Below are 27,658 nucleotides of genomic sequence, written 5' to 3' on the forward strand. Positions count from 1 at the left end.
CTGTTGCTGCATTGTTTTCTCTGATTAACAATGTTGCAAATACTCTTTTCAGATAAAGAAGGAAAAACAATTACGCAAATAATTGAGCAGAATGTAACTTATTACTTTTACTTGCAAATTACATACAGTGTGAAGCTTACAACATACAAGTTAAGATGATGTAGTCGAGTAACATTAGAGGTCAGTGGATGGTATTTACAGAGATAAAGATAGTATTTGTGCTTTCTTGTACATTAAATTCTTTAGATATCATAAAATTGAACTTATTTGGAAGGTGAGGGAAGTTGAGGATGGATAGTTTGTGTTTGAAAGGGCTTAATGAATTTTCAAGTTGTTAAAATACAGGAAGTGTGTTGAGAATCTTAGATGCAGGTTTTAAATGATTCTGTAACTTGCTTTCTTGTATTAGCTGTGCTGTTAACTGTGAGGTTGGTACTTTTGGCTTTGTTTTATAAAATCTAACTTAAATACTTATGTTTGTAGGGAGTAAAATCAAATTGGCAACAAACTTTGAGCATGCTCTCATGTTCTCTTAATTTGGTTTCACTATAGATTCTGCAGCTGAGGATGTGTACCTTGTACATGGAATGCCCATTTTGGAGAGCATAAAAGGCTCAGGACACTTTCTTTGGTGTCATGCAATTACTTTTTTTTTTTTTAATGCCTACTTAGGACAATTTACTAAGTACAAAGCTTATTTTATAACATCAGACTTCTTGATAGCACAAGATCGGTACACAAGAGAACTGTTACACAAGTGTAGAGCTCTCTAATGAATGAGAAGTGATCAGAAATCATGGTAGTATCTCATAGCCAAACTAGAGGGGGTGATTGCACAGTGTTAGCACTTACACTGCCCATGCAAAACCTCAATTTCTAGCTGACTGTTCAAGAACTAATCTTCTCTAGAAAATCTTTCTAATCCTGGAGTCTCATTAGTGTTTTATTTCATGTCAGAACAGATAATTTGAAGACTCAGAACATGCTGTAGTGCTTGAATGTAGTATCTACTGAAATTCTGGCATTTCTTAGTTGATTTGACTTAGCCAGGTGCTTTCTCTCTACTTTTTTTTTAATAAAGTGTACATTAAGTTACATGATGTTCAGTTTCATACAGAACCACATTGCTCCTTTTGCATAATGTTAGTGAATCAAAGGTCATTAAACCTGAATTAAGACAGGCAGTAAAAACTGACTAGGAAGTAAACCAGATAAGGAGTTACTGCAGTATTTGGCTAAGTCTGTCTAAATTTGTATTAAAATAAGAGGGGGAGACACATTTCAAAAGAGGCATAACTGGTGAACAGACTGTTGGGATCTGTGGAATACTGGAGATCCTCAGCACTTCATGGAGGTCACTGTAACAGAAAGGTAGCATGAAGCTTAGATTATCTGGAGAAATGACACCTGACTTCTTGTTTGCTTTGGCAGATGCTCTATATTCCCCTACTGTTATTTTTACCATGCTTTACAAGAATACACAAGTAGTGCAGTACATGCAAAGCTAGCAAGACCAGTCAGTTCTTATTTCATGCCACAGTAAAAGTGCAAAGGCAGTAAGAGTCATAGGGTTGTTGTTTTTCCAGCATGAATTAATTTCTGCCCAGAATGACAAAGCCAGTAGGGCTGCAAAAGTATGTGAATTGCTCTGCTGTCATATGGGTAGCCTCTAATTTTGATGAAGTGGCTCTTTAAAAGACACAACATCCCACTAAAAATCCCACAAAAAATGCAAATGAGGTGCCTAACTTCACGTTTTACTCATGTCATTAAATAATTCCCCCCCCCCCCCCATTATAGTTGCTGACTTCTGCACACATGCATGCTGTATCACTTATTTTAGAAAGAAGAAACAGAGGAAAGGGAGAACAAAGCTTATATGGAATGTTTGGTTTATAAATAAGACTTTTCTTCTCTGTTTTCCAGATTCAATATTGCATAAACATGGGTGCATTTTTGGATAAACCAAAAACTGAAAAACATAATGCTCATGGCGCAGGGAATGGCTTGCGTTATGGCCTCAGCAGTATGCAGGGATGGAGAGTGGAAATGGAAGATGCTCACACAGCTGTTGTAGGTATTCCCCATGGCTTAGAGGACTGGTCGTTTTTTGCTGTCTATGATGGTCATGCGGGATCTCGTGTTGCAAATTATTGCTCCACGCACTTATTAGAACACATCACTAACAATGAAGACTTTAGGGCGACAGAAAAACCTGGATCTGCTCTTGAACCTTCAGTGGAAAATGTCAAGAGTGGAATCAGAACTGGCTTTTTGAAAATTGATGAGTATATGCGCAATTTCTCAGACCTCAGAAATGGCATGGACAGAAGTGGCTCAACCGCAGTGGGAGTTATGATTTCACCTGAGCATGTATACTTTATAAATTGTGGTGATTCACGTGCTGTTCTCTATAGGAATGGACAAGTCTGTTTTTCAACACAGGATCACAAACCTTGCAACCCAAGGGAGAAAGAGAGAATCCAGAATGCAGGAGGCAGTGTAATGATTCAGCGTGTTAATGGCTCATTGGCAGTTTCTCGAGCTCTGGGGGACTATGACTACAAATGCGTTGACGGTAAAGGCCCTACAGAACAACTTGTTTCTCCAGAGCCTGAGGTTTGTGAAATTTTAAGGGCAGAAGAAGATGAGTTTATTATCTTGGCTTGTGATGGAATCTGGGATGTAATGAGCAATGAAGAGCTCTGTGAATTTGTTAAGTCTAGACTTGAAGTATCAGATGACCTGGAAAAAGTGTGCAATTGGGTAGTGGACACTTGTTTACATAAGGTATGTAACTGTTTTCTCCAAGCAGCTGTTCTAAAATGATCTTCTGTTTAGATGGGTACAGTGTTAACAGCAGTTCCTGGCCTACACTCCTCCTTTTTCCTCTTCCTTAAACTTCTGTACCCATTTGACTATCTAACCTTGCTGAGGAATATACAGCCTTATCCTTTGTACCTGGAAAGGTGATAGCAATTGCAAAAGTAAAGATGTATTATTTTCTCAAGTAATGCTTGCATATAGTTCCAGCTCTAAACTCTGTTTCCAAACACAATTTTTTAAAGATGAATGAATTTTGTGCAAGGTATTTTGGTGGGGATTTTTTTTTTCTTTTAAATTGGACAGTGTATTCTTTGAATGAAACCAGTCTTTGCACCATCTCCTCTTCAAGGTATGGTTTCTCTGTCATCTGCAAGTGGTGTCCTTAGCAAATTGTTGTAGCTTAGATGGAGAAGCACTACTTCTACAACGGAGCTTGACTTTACTATTCAAATTTAGAGTTTGTTTGGAGCAACTATGGGTTGGTCTGCAAATGTTTCATAGGTATACCATTTCCAGCATTCCCTGAAAGGTCCAACTTCTTCTAGTACCAATGGACTTCCTTCATTAGGCCATAGACAAAACATGCAGTTTTGAGGAAAGTACTAAAATTCAGAATTCTAATCCTAAGGAGTAATTTTTTAAATTATTTTTTTTCCCCAGAAATAAGGTTGTATTTCGGCATATGCCATACATTGCATGATTGGTTTAAATGCTGTGACTTTTCTGACCAAATAACTGGTCAGCCTTGTAAAAGGATGGTCACTCTATTATACTTGCAGTAAAACTGAGCCCTGATATTGTGGTTAATTTACAAAGTCAGATCCAGGATCTCTGTGGTTTGTAACATTATTAGAATGTTGTCCTCTGTTTACAGGATGTGAAATGAACGGCATAACATTAACTGCTGTAAAAGGCAGGTGTCCCCATAAGCTTGGTACAAAGAGGGACATGGAACAACTCCTGAGTACTTCTGAAATAATTCATTCTAACATCAGATTCCTACTTAATTTCTTCAGGAGAAGGAGTTACTGTGATAGATAATAGGAACTGTCTGGTAGATTGGGTTTACAGAGAAACAATTTGCGGTGACTAATGACACTGAAATTTCTAAAAAAAAAATAATAATTAAAAATTGAGATGTTGATTTGAAACCAGGAGTTTAAATTATGGTTCTACTTAGTCTCCTTGTAGGAGACTTAGACGCTTTTAAAATTTGACTCTGGATTAAAATTAAAATTAAAATTAGTTTTAAAAATTAAATATGCGAAGGAAGGTGTCATCAGAACTTACTAGTGAAAACTGGCATTAAAGTCAGTATCTGAAAAAGACTGATGTTGCTCAAAACATGATGGACTGTAAGGTCAGGTTGGCCATACGAAATTAATGTTTTGTACTTTCTTGAAGTTATGTATGACACAGGTGCATTCTGCTAAACAGATTTATACTGAGTATCATGTCTTACATGAATGCTCTCGTACTGAAATAAAGTAGTATCTGGAACTAACTATTATGGTAGTCTAAGGTAAGTATTCTGCATTTCATTTTGCAACATGAGGATTTTTTTAATTGGCTTAAGGTAACATTTAATGACTGTCTAATTCCTGACCTCTCTTCTTGATACTACTTCAAAGTGGTTGACATATAAAGAAGTCCATTAAAATTTAAACTTTTAAGACAAGAATGTACAATAAAAATCTGTCGAATTAATTCTAGCAAGTAGTTTAGTTGGGAAACCTAGAGGTGCTTAATAACCAAAATACAGTTTTATTGTAAGGTTTCTTTTTTCCCCATGTATAACTTTAGTCTCATTTTTCTGTTCACATCATTACTTGTCCCAGATGCAATACTATAGTTCCTAACTCTTCTTTTTTCTTTGTCATACAGGGGAGTCGTGATAACATGAGTATTGTGCTAGTTTGTTTTTCAAATGCTCCTAAGGTCTCAGAGGAGGCAGTGAAAAAAGATGCTGAGTTGGATAAGTACTTGGAATCACGGGTTGAAGGTAAGAAGTCAGTTTTCTTAATTAGAAATGCTGGCATAACCTTGAACATGAAAACAAAAACACAGAAAGCCATGATGTCACTATACGTTGGCTCAAATTCAGGCCTGGCTTCTATTCTGAATTTTTGTGTGTCAAGAAAAATATTTCAAGCCATGTGGTTAGTTTATCGTGGTATTTGTCAAGCGTTTTCTTAATTTGAGCTTTAGGTTTTTATTTCTATCTTTACAAGCCAAAATGCAGCCACTGACCTTGCAGAGTGTTTTATTAGCTAAATAATTTGTGAACTTGTTCACATATTATAAAATATCTTTAAGATAGATACTTGCTCCCATTTTTTGTTTTTGAGAAAAAGTTGTGGGTTTTCATGAAGAAACTGCTTATTAATCTAATTATCCAAACTATTCTCACACTGACAGCTTCTTCAAATGTACTTTTGCGAAAGCCTAACAGTATAAATGGTTAAAATACCTATGAGTACAAGAGCCATAAGTCATCCCTTTGGAGTCTGAAGTGTCTGTGTGAATAAATAAATGGTATAGTCATCTAGAACTGTCATGGAGACTAAACTTAATTCCTAACCAGTTTCACTTAGTTACTGATTTTATAACCCTTTACTTACCTAGAAGATTGAATGCAACTTCTTTCATTAAGCACAAACAGTGAAAAGAAACTTAGCTTGATTAGGAATGAAAGGCTTGCCCTTGTATATTTACTGCTTTTCTGAAGCATTCTTAATGCCAGAAAAACTGATGTTTGCAGCAGGCTTTCAAACTGCTGCTTCTAATTTAAAAATATTTTATGCCTGATTAAGTCTGTTCTAAGGTTTGACAACAGCTGTTGTAGTGGCCTGCCCAACTTCAGTCTTCTCAATTACTCTAGTCATCTAGGTACAGCTCAGTTTTGGTAGAACTGAGGGAAACTCAGGGCAGATATTGAAAGTTTGCCTTTTTTATAATTTTATTTGTATGTTGGGACAGTTTTTTTGCACAAGCAACTGAGGCATGAAAATAACTGAGTTCTTGAAATAGTTTACTGGGATAATACTGTGAAGTAGCATCATTGGAGAGAAGCAGTCATCAGAGGTTTTGAAAGCCCTGTTACGGTTCTTTAAACTTCTGTAATCTTATCAGAAGAGTGCTGAAGCACTGTCACCTACTTATCGTGATGCTGCTTATTAACCTATTTTTTGGAGTTACCAGTTACAGCAACAGTATTCAAAGAAGGAATGGGTTTACAGAAGGGAAGGCTGGCTGGGCTAACTTGTAACGTTTCTTGACTTGTTTAAGCCCTGGACTGGAATATTCTGATCACTAGATCCAAGTTTAAGTGTGCTTCATAGAGAGTTGGTCCCTTTGTAGATGGATAATGAGTCATGTAGCATTCTTAGATACTTCCTTTCAGGTGCGGAAGCTAGTGGTTTAGCTTTATGCTGCAGTATTGCTGTCCTGATGGTATTTTGCTGTGTTTGTATTGAATAATGTGCTACTGGCATTCTACAAGACTGTTGAGCAGAGTTCTATGAAAGTAGTTTGAGTGCCAGGATGTTTAGGACTATGCAGGTCAGAACCAGAATGAATCCGCTATCTTGGGGCCGTGACAAGGTTTCAGTGATATAAACCACAGCTCTGGCCACTGACTGCCTGAGCTTGAGCATTTTTTATGAAAGAAGGTGTGACTGACCAAACTTTCTCAACATGGATCTGGAAACTTTCCAGACCCTGAAGTATGTTGTATATCATTTATAGAGGTAAAATACTTTCTTATGACTATTTGTTGAGAATTACTAAAGCAGGACTCCAGCACTATCGCATAGGAGATACATGCCACTTCTGTTTTTCTTCTTGATTTGGGTTTGTTTGAATATCCGAGGCATCCACTGGATTTTTAGAATTATGTAAAGGATTAGACATGTTTGTATTCAGAAGTAGTTTGTATCCAAATAAGTAGCATTAGGTATAAGTGAGAAATAATCTGTAGATCCAAGGGCATCAGGAATCTTCTGAGAGTGTAGAACAACAAAAATCTCAGACCTAACCATTCATAACTTAACACTAATTCAGTTTAAAGTGCAACACTGACATGGAAATGTATTTGCTGCCACTGTAACCTGATGACTGTGGTCAACTGTTTTGCCAATTAAGTATAAAAATTCTCAAACTCATTTTAATGCTAGAAATGACGCTGTAGATATTTTATAATTGAGTTTTTAATTTGCGTGAAACAGCTGTGAAAATCAGTAATGTTCTTTTTCTAGGTATCTTTTTATTGTTATTTTACTTAAGCAAATGAGGTAGACTTAAATATTGGGGGTTTTGTGTGCATTGGTGTCCCAGTATTCTAGATAGTTAATGTAACAAACCTTAATTTTTAAATACGTGCATAAGAATGCCTTCAGGCCCCAATACAAGTTATCTGTGAATGGTCTTATATTGTGCATGGTGTCTTTATTTCTTGTTTAAATGGGATCTAAATTGAAATGACTTGTATACTTGTAGTTTGTTGAGACTAGGGAGAGCTAATGGTCATTTCGAATGTTTAACTCTAGGCAAGATTCTCTGAACTTGGCTTACATCCCAGGCTTCCTAGATGACAGTAGCTAAGATGAATACCTGTTATCTTCCTCTGTTCGAGTACATGAGCTGTTAGTAGGCTCTGGGTCAGAGCCAGGAGCAATGAGGTGTGCACACAGTTATTATTCCCTGCTTCTTGGTGGTTCCTCTGTTAGCAAATAGTTGAAAAACGTATGGAACTGTTGTGTAGTTTATTGCTTTCATAAGTGAATGCTAAGAAGATTAATAGAAAAGCTGTCTTAATAACTTCTGATTAGAGTGACTGGATTAACAGAGGATGACGTAAGAAGCGCTATTTGCTAGTAACAATGCAGTGTTGTGGCATAATTGAGCTACTACTTTAGTATACCAAAATAACTTCTTAGCAGAAGTGTATTTTAGCTAGCGAATACTACACACACCAAAAACAAGCAGAGAGTTTTTAAGTTGGTATTGATGCTGAGCCAGTCTGAATGTAAATAAAAATGATGGTTAAGCTTAAGTGCTCCAATGAAATTAGTTGCTTCGAATCTTGGACTTCTGTTGCTTCAGCTCTTCTTGATTGTTTTTTTTCTTTTTCTGCATGAGTTCCCTGTGTCATTCTGTGTTCTGCTAATTGGACAGAGTGCAAGTCCTTTAAATGTCAAGTATTTAGCAAGAAATGAGAGTTAGCATATGTGAGGAAATTATGTCCCACAGTGGAGAAAATAAAGGAAACAAACTTCAGAATAACTTGAAATATCTACCTGTTTTCTAAATGTGTTTGTAATAAATTCTATGAAATTGTCAGTTTGACATAACTACAGTTTTTGCCATGTGTATGTGCTTTGAGTATTATTAGTTCAGAAATTATATAGAGAAGCTTAAACAAAATGTTTCAAACCACTAAGCAGCATGGGGAGAATGGTTTGGAAAAAAAGCTGTTTTCTTTTAAAAAAGTTGTCCAGTTTAAAGGTTAAAGCAGTGAGCAGAAATGCTTTAAACTTGAAAATAGAAGGGGAGGGAAGTGTTGAAATAGTAAGAAAAAATTTTGGAAGGCGGGAACATCTTTTTGGTCAGGAGAGGACAACTGCTTGAGTCAGTTTTGTGATTTGTTTTTAAACTAAATGCAGTCTGGAAAACAGTGCAGTAAATGAGCTGTACCTGAAAGGTCTAAACTGCCTTTAGGGAAAAAAACTGAAAGCCTTAGTAGATAGATCATGATGTGGATAATATGGATTTAATAATATCTTCTAGTTATTTTCAAATGACACAAGTTGTATTTCATTAGATCTGTTCTAAATATAGTTTACCACTTAGGGTAGTCTTCTTCAGGGATGTTATATTTACTGTGATTTATCTGTAGTTCTAACGTGTTTCAAGGCTCTGAATGTGGTGAGCTAGGCAGCTAAGTTCAAGAATGTATGTTCCATTGCAGCAATTGGTTGTCTATGGTGAGGATCTGTAGTAGATTTGTTAACATTTAAAGTACGAGACTAGATGATAACTGTTCATTCCTTTTGAAAGGCAAGTAAGGGACCTTGTTCATGTAAAATTATTGTGCGAAACGATGTTTCTTTCTCTGTTAAAGAATTAACAGCTCAGAAATTATATGCAGTTGGTTGATAGACAGTAACATTTTTTTGTATATATGTGTAGTAAAAACATTTTGAAAAAAAATCAGCTTGTCTTCAAACTACTAGCCTGCAAAGATGGAGATGTCAAATATGTGAGTTCGCTTAGATAATCTCATCTTTCAGTAAGTCTCAAATTTGAATCAGGGAAGCACTGGCACTCTAGTATAAATCCTTTGCGTCTTCCTGAAGCAATTTTACTTTGCAGTGGTATTTGTTCCTAATGAATGTACACTGTTCAATATTGAATATTTTTTTTTTTTCTTGTGGAACATAAATTTCAAGCTGACTGAACTAATCTATCAAACCTTTTAGACAACAGGTTGGTTGGGTTTTTTTCAGTGCTGTGCTTGGACATTGTAGGCTTTGGCTTGGAGAGAAAGGCATTGTTTGAGGCATGCTTTCATTTGGGGATTTTTTGTTTGCTGTTTTTTCTAGAAAAATCTTTTCAAAAGCAGTTTAATACACGTGACAATTGTAGTCTGTCTTTGTACATCCCTAAGTGGAATGCCAAGATCCTGTGTATTTGTACAATGAGTTATTATTTCCATAAGATGCTTCCTGAGTTATTAAAACACAGTTATTGTTTTAATACTGAAACTGTGTTTTTTGTTTTAAGAGTTACTAAAAAAATAAAGTTGGCACGTGATAGTTTATAGAGATTTCTAATGGTGGAACAACGGTATAGCAAAGCTCTTTTCGTAGTTTGGGTCTTGAGTTTGACACAATGTGTGTACCTGCATTCCAAAGCTGCCCATTCAAGAGTATTCTGAAATATTGAGGAGGTCATAGTTGACAGCTTATGATAGAGTCATTTAGGATGATAAGCACAGCCATGCTACTGTTTTCAGTCATTTAGCTGGTAATTTCCAAAGTAATGCGTACGTTTGGAAGTAGTTAAGTTCTGTTGTCAGTCTTTTCTTGCTGCCGCTTTGAAGTGCTACTTTGTGTTCTCTGCTTTTCAGTTGTTTCTTTTTAGAGATCGGAAGTTTGGTCACAGGAAAAGAAAACTAGGCAGACAAGTCAATTCAGTTCTTTGATATTTTTTTGTTTATTTGAAAGGGTGTATCCAACATGGAGATATTAAAACAAACAACCCCAAGTTGTAAATAAGGGCACCTGTTCTATGGAGACTTAAACGGTCTTTATGTTAATACAGTGAGTTGGATGGTGCATTTTACATACGCAGAGTGTATACCGTATACAAAATAGATTTGTCATAGTCTTATAGCTGGAGATGAAGGGAGATGCTGGAACATAAACTTCTAATGCTGTCTGGTTGGGGACTTGCATTGTATAAAATTGAAATAAAATTTTCTCTGAATTTTCAAAATGCTCATCTCTGAGTTAAGTGTTAGGCTTTTAATTCAAAGTACTTTAGGACTATAAAGTAGTATACTAGCAGACTTTGTAGTGGATTTTCATAGATTTGCATGTATGATAATATCAGGAAATTATTATTTTAAGTGTCTGAATTGCAGGTGTGTTCTGCAATTGTGTTCTGCACATTCAGGGGAAAAAAAAATCTGAATTGCATTAACATTGCTTAACATTGTGGAGATGTAGGTGAAAACCTTGTAAATGCCTATAAATCTGTTTCTGAAAGTGCTGGCTTTTAGTGGCCGTTGTCAAAGAAACCCACAATGTAGATCGGCTAACTGATGTGTAATGAAAAAAAGTCATGCTTGGTCATTTGCTTTGTTCCTGGATTTTCTATTAGGAAGTTGTGGTTTTGGGGTTTTTTTTTGTTTGTTTGTTTTTGGGGGCTTTGTTTTGGTTTTTTTGGGTGTTTTTTTGCTTTTGTTTTTGGGGTTGCTTGTTGTTGAGGTTTTTTTGAGAGGGAAGATGTTTTGGATGAAAGTCACCCTAATAGCAGGAAAAGAAAAAGGAGATGGTCAGTGTAACCAGAATTCTTGATCTTACACCATCTAGAAATGGGAAGAAGATGCTCATGGTTCAGTTTAGCACTCCTTGAGAAGTGGTTATACAGTAAAAGTTAAAAAGTAAAAGTGTCTAGTACCAAGACATATACAACAATCCTTAGTTGTGATTGCTTTAATTCCTTTTTTAAGAAGATACGAAAACCTTCTGCTTGCATTACTGTATAGTAATTGCATACTTGTATAGCTTTTCTTATTTCTTGCTGTTTGTGTACTTTTAGTGTATGTAGAACCAGATACACTCTTGGTATAAAAAACAATGTGTTGTTAAACACTTCCTACCAGATGTGACTGAGGAAAATGATGTTACAGTGATACAGTCTACTTCTAACTAGGTAGAACTGCACAAAAAGAACTTGTGGCTGATTTGTGAGAATGTGTGTGGAAGAACTGATGAAAGTCCTAAGATTCAAGTATGCATGTTCAACTGTCATTTCCTTTGCTAGTCGTGATTCATTCTTAATGGATGGGTGTATGATAATATACATAAAAGTTCATGGAAGAATTTTTAATCACTTGTAGTAGTAGTAGTAGTATACCCAGCTTCTTATTCATTGTAGAGATTGTGTGATGCTGACTTAAAATTGGGACATAGACACAGTGCCTTATTTGTTACAGTATAGTAGAATTACTCTAAAAGTAGAATTGCTTTAGGTGGGGTTTTCTACAGATCTCCCTGACACAGTGCAAGTACCTTGTAAGCACTTTATTATTTTTCCTGTTCCTGAGAGAAGCCTGAATATCACTTGCTTTCTAGATAAGTGATAGCATGAGATGTTTAAATACCAGAAAACTTTGGATGCAGTGTTTGAAGTGAATAGGTGATGCATATTTTGGCTAACTTTACAAGCTCAAATTGTAGCTGTTTCTGGGTTTAATTGCTGGCTCCACATCAGACATCCACAATATTATCAATTGATTGTAAGAAATTAAAGTGATTTGTTTATCTTTGGATAGTAGCCAAGATACAGACTGAGGGTTTTTTTTTAGGGTGATACCTTTTTAGTTCTTTTGTGGCTCAAAGATTTTTTTATCTAGAACAATGTCGACAGGAAATGACCCTCCATTCTTTAGTTTAGTTGATTTTCAGAAAAAAAAAATCTTATGTGACACATGCATATAGTTACAATTTGTAGATAACCTAGTGAATCTTTCTGCGGTGATAGTAGTTGAATGACCAGAGGCTGACAGCTGGAAGCTGATAGTATTATGTCTACATGAACGTGCACACAGCTATTACATGGTCATCTTACAGCAGCTTTGATGAACGGTGTTGTGAAGATTGACTTCAGTTTAGGCAGTTCTTTTTGAAGGCAGAGGAACTTGCTAGCACTGTTTTTGTGTGATACTTCTGTGTTCTGTTTTGAGCACTTCAGTCATAATGGGCCATTACATGTGTGCCTTTATTGTATGATGGTCTTAGTGTTTATGCACTGGAATCTGGACTTCAAGAATACAAGGTATTGCTCATGATGAAGCATCCTGGGAAGCACTGGCTTTTTGGCATCTACCTTCCGAGTATGTTGCAATACAGTGGGAAGGTGACTGAAACATATTCCCAGCTGTCTTCATTCTGGAAGAGAACAGGCTACTGTCTCCAGGATATTTCATCCAGTTCACAGTCTATTTCCAAGTTCCTGTTGAGCAAGAGGTGAATTAGAGGCATACTGGAAGGGCAGGCTATGGTTTTGAATAGCTCTGTTCCACCATGCAAAGACTGTTTACTTAAAATGTAAATAATGTTTTCTTTTACATGCAACTTTTTCCTGATGTCTCAGTTAAAAAGTGATGGTATCTTACATTTTAGTGTCTTAAGGAGTGGGTGTTACTAATTCAGTAACCTAAGGACTTTTTTCTGTTTTTAAATCAGAAATCATGGAAAAATCGGGTGAAGAAGGAATGCCTGATCTGGCTCATGTTATTCGTATTTTAACTGCAGAGAATATCCCAAATTTACCACCAGGAGGTGGTTTAGCTGGCAAGTGAGTACATTACTGGAATTTCTTAAACCGTTTAATTCATTGAAACAGATGCTTATTTAAGTTATACTAAAATTAAAGAAGAAAGTTGGGTTTTATATTTTAAGCTAGTTTGCCTTTTGCAGTGTGTAAACATTTGTGTCACTGTTCCCATTCTAGAACAGTTAAGAGGAAACAGATTGATCATGTTCTGCTACATAACTTAGTAGTTTACTATTTCCAGGTAGCCATTTAAAAAATAATTTAAAAAATTCTTGGCTTTTTACTGCTTTAAATTTTTTAAGAACTATCAGTAATATAACAGGAATATCAAAATACCATCTCAGTTTTCCTGAATCCTGTTCCTTCCACCACCTAATGTCTGCTCAGCTAACATTCTCAACAGAAAGTTGTTTTTTCTTTGTTTAATCTTAAACTGAGTGTTAGATAAGCAAGAATATTGAACTAGGATATGAATTTTAAAATTTAATTGGAGCAAAAATTCAGAAATTGTACTGATTTTCTATAGAAGCTAATGTTGATATTCTAACAACATAAAATTTAAGGATCTTAATGAACAGAATTAGGGATTCCATAAACAATTGTTACTCTAGAGTTTCCCAAACAGTGGGACCTATTATTGCTGCCTAGCATAGCTCATCTTTCTTCTGGAATCTTTGTATTTTTCAAAATATGAAGTCCTGTCCTCTGAGCATTTGTGTATACATCTCTTTTCACTGCATGTACTTACTAATGAGCACTGTTTGCCATTATTTGTTTTTTTTTTTCCTAGACTTAAAAGTACCTATCCATTCTGGGCCTTTTTCCTCACTTGTGTGCATTCCAGACATTCAGAGAAGTTGTAGCATGCCCATTGTTTTAGTGCCTCCTAGCTCATTAATAACTGCATCATGTACTGCTTCAGTGTATTGGAACCTTTGCATATAAATTCTGTTTCAATTTGTTGTGACCCATGTTGCATTTTTAATGAGCTTAGCTTCAGAATTTGCCTGTTGATATCTGTCTTTCCATTTTGACTTTTGAAGTCCTGCTTTACATGAGTAATTCACTTTGTCCTTCTGTTTGAACTGCAAGACCTGGCTCAAAACAGGTTGCATTAAGAGCTTGTCTGTGGCTGACATCCTTGGTTTTAGCACCAATTGTAGTTGCTCCTGGTTTTTTAATATATCTGATCTGGAGAAACACAATGCAATGAAAAGTGTATGTAGACAAATTTCAGGAACCTCTGAAGCAGCTCATCTTCTTCTGGCACTGTGTACTTTCTTCAAGCTTCTCACTTGTGTAGCCTGTACTGGCTTATTCTTTGAGGCAGGTGATCTAAAGGTATCAACTGTGATATGGTCACTTGATGGTGGTGTTTTATCCTTTAAAATCTTACTCTTTGAAGATTGCTTCTGGCTTGACTGGAATCCCCCTGTAACTTCAAATGCTGCCGAAAGAATGGTCACTTTGTGCTGAAGAAAACCAGAGTTCTGAGCCACCCTGTCACTTGGGCATTAGTACTTCCACTCAACATTCTGCCCCTAAATTTTCCCTTCAAAAGCAAGTACAAAAAAATAAGCTGTTCCAAGAAAGAAAAGTGAGTTGGAACGATAGGAAAATTTCCAAGGGCTTGAGTTTTAAGTCTAATTCAAACCCTGTGCAATGGCTATCTGCTGCTTCTATGGCAACTTTGCTTGGACTGTCCAGGTGTTTTGTTACAGGGATGTGAGATGCCACTGCTTACCATGGCACAGACATTTGGTCAAAATTGTGCTATTCCACCTTTACTAAATGTGGAACAAAATAGAGAGAATCCCTTCCCTGTATCATCTGTGTAAATATTGTTTCTTTTCTCTAAGAAAATATTCCATCTGTGCTGATGGATCTCACACTTGCTCAGCCATTCAATCCTTCCAGAATTCTTATAGCATTGACTAACTAATGTGCCTTTGGAGAAGTTGTGTTCTTCAGGGGGCTTTTAATGTTGGACATAGTTTTTTTAAGTGTCACTACTAATTTAATTCTGAACTTCTTTCAGGAGCTTGTTCAGATACAGCCCAAAACCTTCATGTGTGAACAAGCACAGATTGCATATACACCAGTGTCTTGAGCCTTTGTTAGGCATCATCTGTTGTACCTTCTGCGCGTCTTGGTGTGGCGTGTCTAGATAAATGCCAGTTTAATCATTGACATATATTGCCTCTTAACACATGATAACAAGATATATTTTCAGTGCCATAGATCGGTGGTCATCCTGGGACTTTGATTGCATTATCCCTCTCTTTAGGCCACAAACCATCTCCCAGAGTTCTGAGTGTTTTACTAGGTACTGTTTTAAATGCTGGGTCATGACTAAAAAAAATGTCTTCTGATGCTGGATGCTAGGTAATGAGGTTATCTGATTTATTTCTTTATCTTAGAAGTCCACATAACTGCTACATTCCATTCAAAACTCAAACTCTTCTGTTTTGAATGGACTTTTACTTCCATTATATGAACATAAGGACTGCTCATACTAGATCAGACCAAGGATTGTTCTATCTATATCCTGCCCTCAGGGTAGGTGAAAGTAAATGGGAAGAACCTGGAAAAAAACCCTGGAAAAAATGTAAAATACTTCCCCGTTATTGCTTAGGTTTTCACCTGCTTACAGCTAAAATGCTTCCCCATCTTGAGATAGTTTGTGTACTTCATGACTTAGAGGTGCTCTTCCATGGAATTTTTAATGTGTTCAGAAGGAATCTTGTCAAACTTTTCGTATCCTTAATATGCTGGAGGAGAAAAAATTTTGTTGCATTGTGAGCCATCACTGCATATTTTTGCCACATCTGCTGCTTTCTTTATCTGATGCCATTGTGCTCTTTGGTTGGAAGAGTCAATAGTTGGTGCTTATCCACATTGTGTAAGACATAATTATTATAGATCTTGGCAACTTTCAGACAACCAGTTCATTTTTATTGAAGTTTTTGATACCTTTGATCACATTTATTATACTTGTCTGAACTTTTCCCAGTTCTTGATATGATTTGAAGATGCAGGGACAAACCCTTTTTCTTCTCAGAAGTATATCTATACTTTGTGGTTTATTTTTTATATGCTTTTATGCGTAGTTTTCTTGCCTGTGAAGGTGGGGCCTTGACAGGAAAAAAAATCTAGCTAATGGCTTTTGGGTTTTAATATCTACAGTGTGAATAGACACTAGACAACACATCTCAGAGGTTGTATACTTGGCACCACACTTCAAAAGCTCACAGACAAGTAGTACTAACCTGTGTATGTGTAAATGGGAAATGGAAAAAAACTGTCTTTAAGTTCCACATTGAGAAATAAGTCAAGAAACCAGTTAACTTGAAGAATTCTGTTACAATAAGCAAAATACAGGTTTAAATGTTAATCTTGGCAAAGTCTGACTATGCAGCTGGAACTTAAAAAGATGTAAAGGGAAAAATTGTGGGGAGCATAGGGGAAGAAAATGAATTGCCATGCTTACTCATTACATATCCTGATTTACTGCTAAATCCCCAAACATCATATTGAAAGTAAGTAAAGACACTGACTCTTTTTAAAAGGCAGGTTAAAGACAAAGCATCATAAACACTTGAAAATTCTTACTGTGCTCAAACTTTGAAAGTATTAAATGTTTTTAAATACTTTGTGCTTAATTTAAAATTTCTCTTTTTTAGGCGTAATATTATTGAAGCTGTGTATAGTAGGCTGAATCCACACAGAGAGAATGAGGGGGTAAGTTCCCATTTTGATTGTTACACTTCTTTGTTAATGACAACATCAGTAGTGTCATGCATTAAGCAAAAGGTGTGCATCACTAGCAATAAAGTATTACAAACAAGTATTATTATAAAAATAAGTAGTAGTAGTAGTACTATACAAATACTTATTGTAGCATATAGTTAAATTTGGCCTTGTTTTGGATGGCTCTGAGACAGAGCTTGATCCTCAAAAAGACAGGAAACTGACATCAAACTAAAACATTTTTTTAAACATTTAATTGACTTTTTTTCATTCAAATCTGTGAGGCAACAATACATAGTTTTTTCCAAATTATAGTATATTATTGTAAAAAATTACAGTCAGCATATTCATTGCTTAACTAGCTATTGTATCTAATGTCCAAAAATCTAGTAGAAAACGGGGCAAACACACTTCCTATCCTCTTCTGTAAGTGTGGAAAACCTTGATACACTGAATATAAATATAACAAGACTATATTGACTACTTTTTTAGAGTTTGCACTACCTTTAAATATCTTATGTGCAGTGATCTAAGGAAAGTGTAAAGTGATTTAGTTCTGATTTCTAAAATTACTTATGTTCTTCTGCCCAGTTCCTAAAAGTTGAATTTTAAATTGTATGTTGAAATCTGGTTTACTGAAACTTTAAACCTGATTACTAGATTGTTCTTAATCTTAGTGTAAAGAGCAATAGCTGGTGTTCTTATCAGTTGTGGTTAAATTTGTTTTTAAAAAATTTTTGGGAAACTGAAAAAATAATAGAAACATCACTGCTCGTGTGTACACATTGTTATTTTCTATGTAGATTATGTGAACTAATATGTGAAGATACCAATCATCTTCTAGTAAATCCTTTGCTATATTTTTTTCTCTTCTGAGATGGCTGCAAGGTCCTTGGATAGTCATTACATTGAATAGTGGTGTGGAGATGTCAACTTTTTTTTTATACGCTTAAATGATTAATTATGTGCCTTGAGATTTTGAATATGCATTCTCACTACAATTATGAATGTTTTCCCACTGTCATCTTTTGTTGATTGCCTGTATTTGGTATTCTCTTAAGTTAGAAAGTCTGTGTAGGTGGAAGGGGCCTGTGTTCTGTTAGAATACAAATAGAGAACAAATATTTAACTTTTTAATGTTTAGGATTTATTCCTTTTTTTATTTTAAAAAAATGACAGTATATAATGTTCATTTAACTTTCAACAGATTGTGCAACAGTACCCCAAAGAAAGCTAGACAAAATTTTACCAGCTTCTTTAGTCCTTCAGGAAACTCTGCACCTCTATCAGCCTGCTAGTACTTTTCATGTTTAGCAATAATTTTGTTCCTGCTTTAGGGGTAAAGTTATTGGTGAAAGTGGTTTGTGTGAAGATTATGGCAGTTGGTTAAGTTTGGTGTTCTGGATTTTTTTTAAGGAAAAATAAGTTCATCTAATGTTAACTTTCTAGGTACCATATGCTATAGTTACATTTCTGATGCATCTTTTCTAACAAAAATTTACTTGTCCATAGGCATGCAAGCTTGCTGAAAGTCCTAACATATAGTACAGCATCCTTTTGTGTATTTGTTGCTCCAGGAAACTCTTGTGCATCATCCATTATAATTTATTAAAATGAGATAACTAAATATGCAAAATACTTATGAAACAATATAGCTTTAACCCTTATTGCCATTAGTAGTGTTGACGTTGACTGGCATTAGAATCCCTGGATAGTTTTTTTGAGTCCTTTTAAATTGGCTGCAGTCTATTTCGTAAACTTTGCCTTCTGTTGCTCTTTAGTGCAAATCTTGATAATTGTGTTTTCAAGTACACTGGATTAAATTTTAGTTTGTTCTTGAAGTAAGATACCATTTGTCAGTAAGTACGTTTTCATCTTTCCATGCTAAGTGGTTCTGACCCAGAGCAGTTTGAGAGGAGAACATGTTCTGAGTGAAGGATGCAATTCCAGTTTATGCTTTGTCAGCAAGTAGGAATTGTTATCTTATTGTCTTGGAGGTGAATTAATTTAGTGGTCCTCATCTCTGAGGTGATTAAAGCATTACTTCCTTGCTAGTCTTACTCAGTTCCAAGTATATATGTGGTGATCTTAGTCTCTTGAACTGAATATATTCAGTGCGTGGGTGGGTAAAAGGGAAGGAAGCTGTTCAGTTACTCAACATCAGACTCTCCACAATGTCTACACACTGATGGTGTTGCTACACATCTCCTGTTTAAACAGGAAGCAAAGGTAGGAAGGAAACATACAGTACATCCCAATTATGACATTCCCAAGTGAGACTGAAATCTAATAATGCCCGTTAAAATATACATTTATATATCGATAGATGTGTAGAATGAGGGAATGAGGAGTGGAAGAATCCTTGCTGCAGCAGCATTCAGAGGTCACTAGTGTGGCTTTCAGGGTATAGCATTCACAGGGCTTTTTTTCTTTTAGACATCTCAGCAGAGTTCAAGTATTACATAAATCCAGAGTTGGAGAAAGCCCTGCAGTAGTCTCACAAAGAGCAATTTTGCCAGGGTTCGGTTTCAGTAGAGGGACTTCTGCTATAAATGTGGTGGCTTGTGAAGAAGTTGTAGAGGTCTTATGTATTGCAACTTGGTGGTTTCAGGTCTTTAAAGGGAATTTAAAATAACTGCTTCATAGCTAAGCAGTTGATACCACTGTAATGTTACAATACTACCAAGTCGTTGTTCTAGTTAAAATGTTAAAGTATTACTCTTTCTCTAATGGTTCTTCTTCAACCATCCTTTTGATGTGTTCCTAAGAGTAGGAGGCTACTCTCCGATTAGGCTGCATGAGTGTTCATGTGTTCTTGAACAGAAGGAGCAATGCTACAATTACAGTGGCTATGTTAACAGTTTCAATAGCGTTTAAAGTGGGGTTTGACTGTCATTTTTAAACCAGTCATGTTTCTCTTGTGCTTTTACTAATACTATGACACTTTGCTGAATCAAATCAAATGCTGTCATTAAAGGCTGCTACAGATTATTTTAAGAATGTTGTCTTTTTACATGTTTACACACACATTCTAAGTCCTGTCCCTAATATGTAGCAGCCTTTTTTATATACAGCAGAGCAGAACTTGTGTAAAAATTGTGAACACTCATGTTAAATGTAACTAGCAAAAATAAGTTTTTGTCTGGTCAGTACCACCGAGTTGAATTACAACATGAAGAAAGACAAATGTTGATTTGCACAGTAATTATAGTTTTCAGGTAGCCATGGATCATTAGAGAGAAATCTGCACTATAGTGTACATATAGCGTATAATATATAAAAGAGGCAGTTTCTGTCCTACTGTTGTTTGTCAGGCTTCTTGCCTGCTAGCACTGAGGGAGGTGGAAGCACAAAATGGCCCAGCATCAAACAGTGCAAAGCAGGATGTGAGTTGGCATATCAAACACTAACAGCCCTGTTGCTTCAACTCCTACTGGCATTTGAATTGTTTTGGAGTCTCAGAGCTGCTGTTATATTGCTTATTGCTTTTACTCTTCAGTGCTGCATGGGGGCAAAAGTATTCACTTCAGTCTGCCAACAGAATTTTTAAAGATCTGAATACTGTGAAATGTGAAATTTCAGGTTGTATGTTTGCTAATGTCAACCTTGGAGCAAAACTGATGGGATAGAGGAACTACAGAATTTCGAGGTTCTCTGAAGTGAAAAACACTGGAGTTCTTCAGCTGTGCTGTCTTGTTTAATATTAGCTACATAAATAGAATTTTTTGTCAAAACCTAAGGAATAGGATACATTGGTAGCCTGATCTTGATGTGCAGAGTTTTCACTAACTTTGTGTTCATGGATTCAAGTAGTCCTGCTTCATACATAAAAACTACATTCTCTAACTTGCTTCTTACTGGACTCTTCAAGAGCTATCTCAATGAAATGCTAGTACATAGGAGTCAAGACATTTCAGACTAAGACCAGCAAACCACAGTGGAAGTATGTCTCTATATGCAACAGGTGAAGCTTCGAGGGATAGCGTTATATGCAGTAACACTCATTTTTGTGGAAAATTTATCCCATTTTTAACTTAAACTGCAGCAGTCAGTCCTGAGGCTTCTATTCCAACAACATCCAAAATCTTACTGAACACAAGATATTATCTTAATTTTGCTATTAAGCTTGTGAGTGACTGCAATACTTGTAGTTTGTGAATCTTTTTGACTAGATGACAATAAAATGAGGTCAGCATGAGAAAAAGGCAATCTGGATTTTGCCTCTAATGTATTGCAAAACCTGCCAGCTTCCAGAGATGGTTCAATTTGTCTAGCTCGGTAACTTGCTAGGTATTAATCATTTACAATGTACCATTCCCTTAAAGCAACAGTACTGCTTTAGGCCTTTAAAGTTCCTTAACAGATGGATGGGCAAGTCAGTTTCAAAAAAACAAGCAAAAAAAGCCAAGAACGCCACAACTTTTTTTTTGTCAACTAAAGGTTTGTAGCCAAATAGGTGGTTTGCAAAGGGCACCTCCATTCCTTAATCAGTGCTTGTTACTCAGGTTTTGTGCTGTAGGTTGTTAGGTTTGACTTTGAATAGCTGTTCTACCTATTAACTTTTCTAGGCAATACACACATCTGTCCGAAATAGTCTTGTTACATGGTTAAAAACGCCAGTACTCCTGGTGCTGATAGGTGACTGTGTGTTGTTTTCGTGGCAGGATCATGCATGTAAAAATCAGTCTTTAATGAAGAGAGATTGTTTTCTGCAACGCTTTGAGCATTTGTTTTTATGTGATGCTTCAACTAAACTGCTAGCAGTGGAGTTATCTGTTCTCTTAGCTAAGTTTTTCACAGATGTGTGTTGGTATTGGCGGTGCAGAAATTCACAATTAAAAGTATTGACCTGATGGCTAAAGAAGCTAAAATTTAAAAATTTTTCACTGACAACGACCACAGTTGTGGGGAATGTCAGATACACTCACTGAAAGACAGTTTGAACTACAGTGGAGTTAGTTGGGAGAAGGTACCATGTTGGCACTGTCTGGCTCAAAATAAATAAAAATTACTTAAAATGCTCTTGTAATAGATACAGTTTATTAAATTATGTTGTAGAAAGCAGACAAACATGGATGATACTGTTGTAAGTTGTGTTGTAAGGTGTTTGAGATTTTAGTAGAGCAAAGCTGATGTTTTTTCAATCAGAAAAAATGTGATTTTTTTTTTTGTGCTTTGTTTTTTTTTTAATTGTTGAAGAAATCCTAGTTTAACTACTGATTTTTTTGGGGTCTTGAATCTTAAAAAAAGGGCCCTGGCGAAGCCGAGGAAAGTGGAACGCAGGGAAAGTTGGTGGAAGCGCTGAGGCAAATGAGAATTAATCATAGGGGAAACTACCGCCACCTGCTGGAGGAGATGCTGGTTAGTTACAGGCTAGCTAAGATGCAGGGAGAAGAGAGCACTGCTGAATCAGCTGCTGAATCGGCTTCAGATACTCATGCTGGACCCAGTCACCTCGTACCAGACCCCCAAGCAGACTCTGAGAATCACCTTGCTGGAGTACAGAGCTCAAACGAAGATTCAGGGACGAATGAGTGAGAAACAGACATAACGCTTTACATAGTGGATTTAAGGCTTCACTTGGCGTGTTTTCCTTTGTTTATATCTCAACATTTGTCACGTCTATCCTAGAAGTCTGTTTTTACTTTAGTTGTTTGTACAGATAGCTTATACAAAGCTCTTTTTTTCCTTAGAAGTTCAACTACTATAGTATATGCTATGAGGCCATGTGCAACCTGCTCTAGTGGGAGGTGTCCCTGCTTGTAGCAGGAAGGTTGGATCCTTACGATTTTTAAGGACCCTTCCAACCTCAACCATTCTATGGTTCTGTGATTATAGTAATTGCATCTTATGTTGTGTAGCAAGCAGTTAATTTCCCATTTGAGATTTTGGGATGATTTGTTTTTTTTAATCCTGTGACACCAACAATAAGAATCTAATATACTGATGCAAAAACAAATTTTAAAACTTTTTCTTTTAAGTACCTTCTTAAGTAATAAATTTTCTGGTATATTCTTGCTAATTGTAAAGTAGTTCACATGTTAATTGTATTTCTTGTGCAAATTAATTGAATTATACCAATTCTTCAGCCTTTTTTTTTCTCAGCATCATATATTGCATGCTTGTTTGAATTGTGTATAATTTATATTACAACAAAGTTACAAAAGCTGTTGTGTTTTAGGTTGTTACTTAGTCTTCATTAAAAACATTTGTTTTTTTCCAATTTAGATTTTATCTATTGTTCATCATAAATATCTTCTTTCTAGATGTCTGTATTATTATTTCCCAGGTTGTAGCATAACATATATCCAGAAATGAAAATGTACTTAGACTTAGTACCTAGTATCAAGTTCTAAGAATTTGTGTTCAAGTGAAAATAAAGAATATGCTGTGGAATCATATCTGTATGCATATTGACTCTTTTAAGCAAGTAATAAACTTCCTTTGAACTGCTGTCATTCTGACATGACTTGAAACTTTTCATAGCTTCTGATATTAACTCATTATGTTAAATAGTTTCTTAGAAATATCTGAATAATTTTGGGTTTGGCACATTCATCATAATCTTCTATTTGGGTAGCATTTCCCCAGGTTCAAGCTAAAACATCAGCCATATAAAGGAATAAACTGGCTATTCTACTTGGGTGTACCTTCTGCCAAATCTTTTCTGTGTCTTTTGGTGTACAGCACATGTATGTATAAGCATTTGGGTAGATCAGTAATAATACTGGGAATTTACAGTGATGGTAACTACTCTGCTAATAAGTTAAATCTGAAATTATTGTGTCAGTGGTCACTTCATAATACAACACTTGCACAAATATGTCATTGCTCAAAATAGGTACAAATTTTACTGCCTTAATGAAAAAGAGACCGCAGGAATTTCTGGTGGACCAGAAACACCTGAGTTCCTTAGTATTTTATAGATATATTGTTCCTGGTCCATAGATGTAGTATCTCCTGACAGCTATGATTTAGTACAATTTTAGATAATACTAGTTTTTAAGTCTTTATGCTTTAATAGCTTTACTGGGTTCATGTTTTAAAAAAGTAAATTCCCTCATGAAGCTGAAGAACAGAGAATGTTTGTGTGTAGAAGTGGGCAAGTATGGAAAAGAAAAGGAAAATGTCATCTGTGTAACTCTAGTATTCTACATAATTATGACACTTAAATCCAAAGTGCAACAGAATGTTTTGACTTGCATTGGTGAGTAGTAATATTTCTCCTCTTCTCTTTCTGTAGGGTGCTGGAGATCTAGAAGATCCATGGTAGCCTTACAAATCTACTAAAATGCTTTTGATTCTGAAAGGGGGAAAAAACTTTTAAATCTGTTTTCTTCAATACAAGGGAAAAATTCTGGTGGATTTCCAACATTTTGTGAAATGGGCAGAAATATATTAGAATTTTCCATCATTTGTTCATTTTTGTGTTTTCTGATATTGCCACTCTTAGCATTGCCTGTACTACAGTATTTTTACCAGCCTCAGGCATACTGATTACATCTGTAACGAACTTTGGCCCTAAGAAGGAAGGAAGGAAGGATTTACTCTCTCAGCAGATTGGTATATGTACCTGAGGTGCATGGGATTGTAGGCATACTCTGAAGATACACTGTGGCTAAATGAAGTGTGCAACACACAAGCATGAGAGTACAAGTAATTGTTTGAGATGCTACTTATTTCACTTTGAGTTGGAAGGCTTTGCAGCTCTGTGGCTTGGAAGTAATTTCAGTTGGGCAATACACTATCAGATGTGTATTACTATTTTATTTTTTTTTAAATTTTCCAGTTTTACCTGTATTACCAGACCGTTAGGTTTCCCTGCGGTGTCCAAATTGTGATATGTTGCCTACTGCTTGCTTGAAGATAAGTGTATTTGGCAATAAAATATGAAGATTCTAGGCATCTAAAACCAGTAAGAATTTTACGCATGTGTACAACACACCCTTAAACTCTTGCTAGAGAAAATCTTTTAAAACCAAACTGATGAATTTATAGTTAGTAGTGACTTGCTTTGACATCTCTCACAGCTGCAGGTTTTTTAAAAAATGCTGAAAATTTGCCTTTATTATCATGTAAATTGTGATTATTTTTTTGTTCTATATGTGGTTTTCTATAGTTTTTTGATTATTTTTTTTCAGCTTAAGATACAGACAGAAGTCTTGTGTAATATGGGTATAATTTTTAATTGTTTGCATTATTTTCAAAGTTCAAATGATCACTTTGAGATTACTATAAATACACTTAAAATTATCTATTTTAAATTAAGAAAATATTAGAGATATTTTCATGGGTTCGATGACCTTTCATTTTATAAGCAATGGGCATGGTACAGAGTGGCTGTCACGTAAGGTACTTGAAGATTCTTAGTTTAATTCTATTTTTGCAATAACCTTGACTTTTTTTCTGACTTCTTTGAGTTGTGCATGTAATGAGTCCAGTAAATGCTGAAAATGGGGAAGAGTAAAGTATTTATCTAAAATAAAAGCTATTGGGGAGGGGAAACAATGAATGTATCCATCTGTACATGATTTACATGCTGTGGATGCCTTGTAAACATTTTCCTATTTGTTTAAACTGTGTTTCAGCGAGGATGTAATTGCCCTTGTGTGTAGTTTTAAGCTAATGACAGTCATCAACTGGTTTTGTGTGAAATTGAATTAATGGTATTTTTCTGTAACTTTATCCCCATGGTGAGTCTGTAAAAACCACACGCTCTTTCATACTGGTGTGCTGAAGGCCAGCTTTCCCAGTCATTTTGATTCACTGTCTATCTGATTTTTTTTATTTTTTTTTTTTGGTCTAGAGAGGATTATTGCCACAGTATATTTTATTTATTCATTAGATTTTAGCCTTGTAAGTTAAAGTGTTCTAAATGATGATGTTAACAGGTATTTGTCCCTTTTACTGTTTTGGGTTTTTTTTGGGGTTGTTAAAAGATAGGGAATGAAGAATGCAAAATGGTTTATTGTTCAGACTGTCCGCTCTGGTCCAACCCTGTACTGATAGTACCTTCCCAGTATGATATTGTGATGTTTCATACAATACAGTGAACATAACCAACTTGTTATCTTCAATAAAGGATTGCTAAAACAGTGTGATATGCTTTATATTTTCTTGAGAAGGGTTTATCAAGAGGATGCAACTGTTCTATATTAAAAGATAATCGAATAGGATTTATGAGCTGTCTTAGTGGTGGATTTGTGTTCTACAGCAAACATGGCTCTTTGTTATAATAAGCTGGAAGTCTAAGAGGCCTTCTCTGTGGGAGACAGAAGAGTACAAACATCTCTTAGAGCTCCTAGAGCAAATCCATCCCAAGTTCAACTGGAATGAGTCTTATTCCAGCTACAAGAGAGCATTTGTTTGTATCTAAAAGTTCAGATTAAACTTGACTCTTTAGTTGGTTTGTTTATTGAAGTTTCTTACGATCCGAGGTTACACCTGTAAAGTTTTACTTCTGTGCGGTGTTTTGGGTAGGAATTTCTCCAGTGTTATCACTCAGGTTAAAACCTTAATGATTTATTTATTTTTTTAACTTATTAATGAAATGGTTTAACTGGGTGGGAAAGGAGAATGAGATCCTGTTAATGACTTGTCTGAATACTTACTGTTACTGTGGAATGGGTCTATTTATGAACAAACTGTAGATTTTTGAGTCTTTAAGTTTTGTAAGTTTTAGGAATTTTTTTTGTTGGATCTTCTTGTACAGCATGAACCTTGCATGCTTTCCTCATGAACTGCAATGTTAATACCTTGTTCCACTGGTAGGAATTATTGTGCTTTATAGGTTTCCGTCCTATGAACACTTACGTGTGTAGGTTTATTTACATCATGTGGATAGTATCCCTGAAATAAAAGGGTCTATGATTTTATTATATAGAAGGTTTTTCAAAGAGAAGGACCACAGCTTGCACAGCTACAACAAAATGTGAATCAAGACATCTTTTTTTGTCCCTCTGAACTAGCACTACTTTCCACTCATAGATCCACTGGGTTCCAAATTCTAATAATGTTTTTAGTTTTATCAAAATATTTAAGATTTTAGCAGCCTGGGAAAAACAAAAAACACCTGTGTTTTTTTATTCTCTTTTCTTAGTCTTAGAAGTCTGAATATTTGATAAAATTTGTTCATATATTTGCCTTAACTTGTCCATTTTAACATTTGTTTGAAAATGCTCTTTTAATTATATTGCCACCTGGTAACTAATGTAAAGGTACTTCTGCAGGATGCTGAGAGTGGGGAATGTCTCTTCCACCTCACATCTTTTTGACGTGTCAAATTCTGCTTGACTGCTTATTTTTTCTGACTTCTGTAATAGGGACAAAATAGTCCGTGTCAGTTCTCAAATCTGCTCTCTAATTTTGAGCAAAACAAAGATTTGGTTTGAGTGATCCTCATTAACATGTTAAATAGAATAGGGAATAAAGAAATGGATGTAAATATAAGTGATGTCATCCTGACCATCTCAGTAGGCTCATATGGGAGATTAACTACAATGAAAGTCTCCTTTTAAACTGGATCTTCATGTATTTATTTGAGCCTGCCTGCAAACTTTTGCAGGACTTGGCCAAAATATCCATACTTTTCATGGCCCTTGTGTGAGTCTGATGCTAATGTTGATATTTAGGTGAAGGAGCAAAAAACAAACTGTATCCTCAAAATGGTAAGATGTGCATTCTTTTTACATATCCCAGGTTAGCTATTAGTGGGTAGGTAGCTTCTTGATACCATGTGTAAAGGAGTTAAGTCAGCCACTTCCTCTGTGTGCTTTTTTATACTATCAGCCATAATCACTGGCTTAAGTCTTAAAAAATAAAATTGGCCCCAGAAAACAAGTAATTTTTATTAGGTACTTAAAAGGTGCATGATGGAAATAAAAATTAATAGGAAGTCAAGATCAGTTACAGCATTGGAACAATATTTAGTGGGCAATTTTTAATTCTGGAAGATGAAGCAAAAAAACAGTGCTAACTAACACTAGGCATCAAGTCTATTCTGGAAAAAAAAGCCACA

General features: G+C 35.6%; 1 protein-coding gene across 5 annotated transcripts in view; it reads left to right on the forward strand.

Moving 5' to 3' along the window:
• PPM1B (protein phosphatase, Mg2+/Mn2+ dependent 1B) overlaps positions 1-25,739 on the forward strand; it is a 60,175-nt gene extending 34,436 nt beyond the window's left edge. For 3 of the 5 annotated variants that reach the window (XM_051613757.1, XM_051613756.1, XM_051613758.1), the window contains 5 exons: positions 1,927-2,790; positions 4,711-4,828; positions 12,801-12,912; positions 16,575-16,632; positions 21,892-23,042. In XM_051613757.1, coding sequence (XP_051469717.1) covers positions 1,945-2,790; positions 4,711-4,828; positions 12,801-12,912; positions 16,575-16,632; positions 21,892-22,179 — 1,422 coding nt within the window. In that variant the 5' untranslated portion in view covers positions 1,927-1,944 and the 3' untranslated portion in view covers positions 22,180-23,042. Of the gene's footprint in view, positions 1-1,926; positions 2,791-4,710; positions 4,829-12,800; positions 12,913-16,574; positions 16,633-21,891; positions 23,043-23,884 lie in introns of those variants that run through there. The other 2 variants (XM_051613760.1, XM_051613759.1) reach the window with 1 other exon arrangement.
• Positions 25,740-27,658: the final 1,919 nt, after the last annotated feature.

The sequence above is a fragment of the Apus apus genome, chromosome 3 (assembly GCF_020740795.1).
Source record: "Apus apus isolate bApuApu2 chromosome 3, bApuApu2.pri.cur, whole genome shotgun sequence".
NCBI lineage: Eukaryota > Metazoa > Chordata > Aves > Apodiformes > Apodidae > Apus > Apus apus.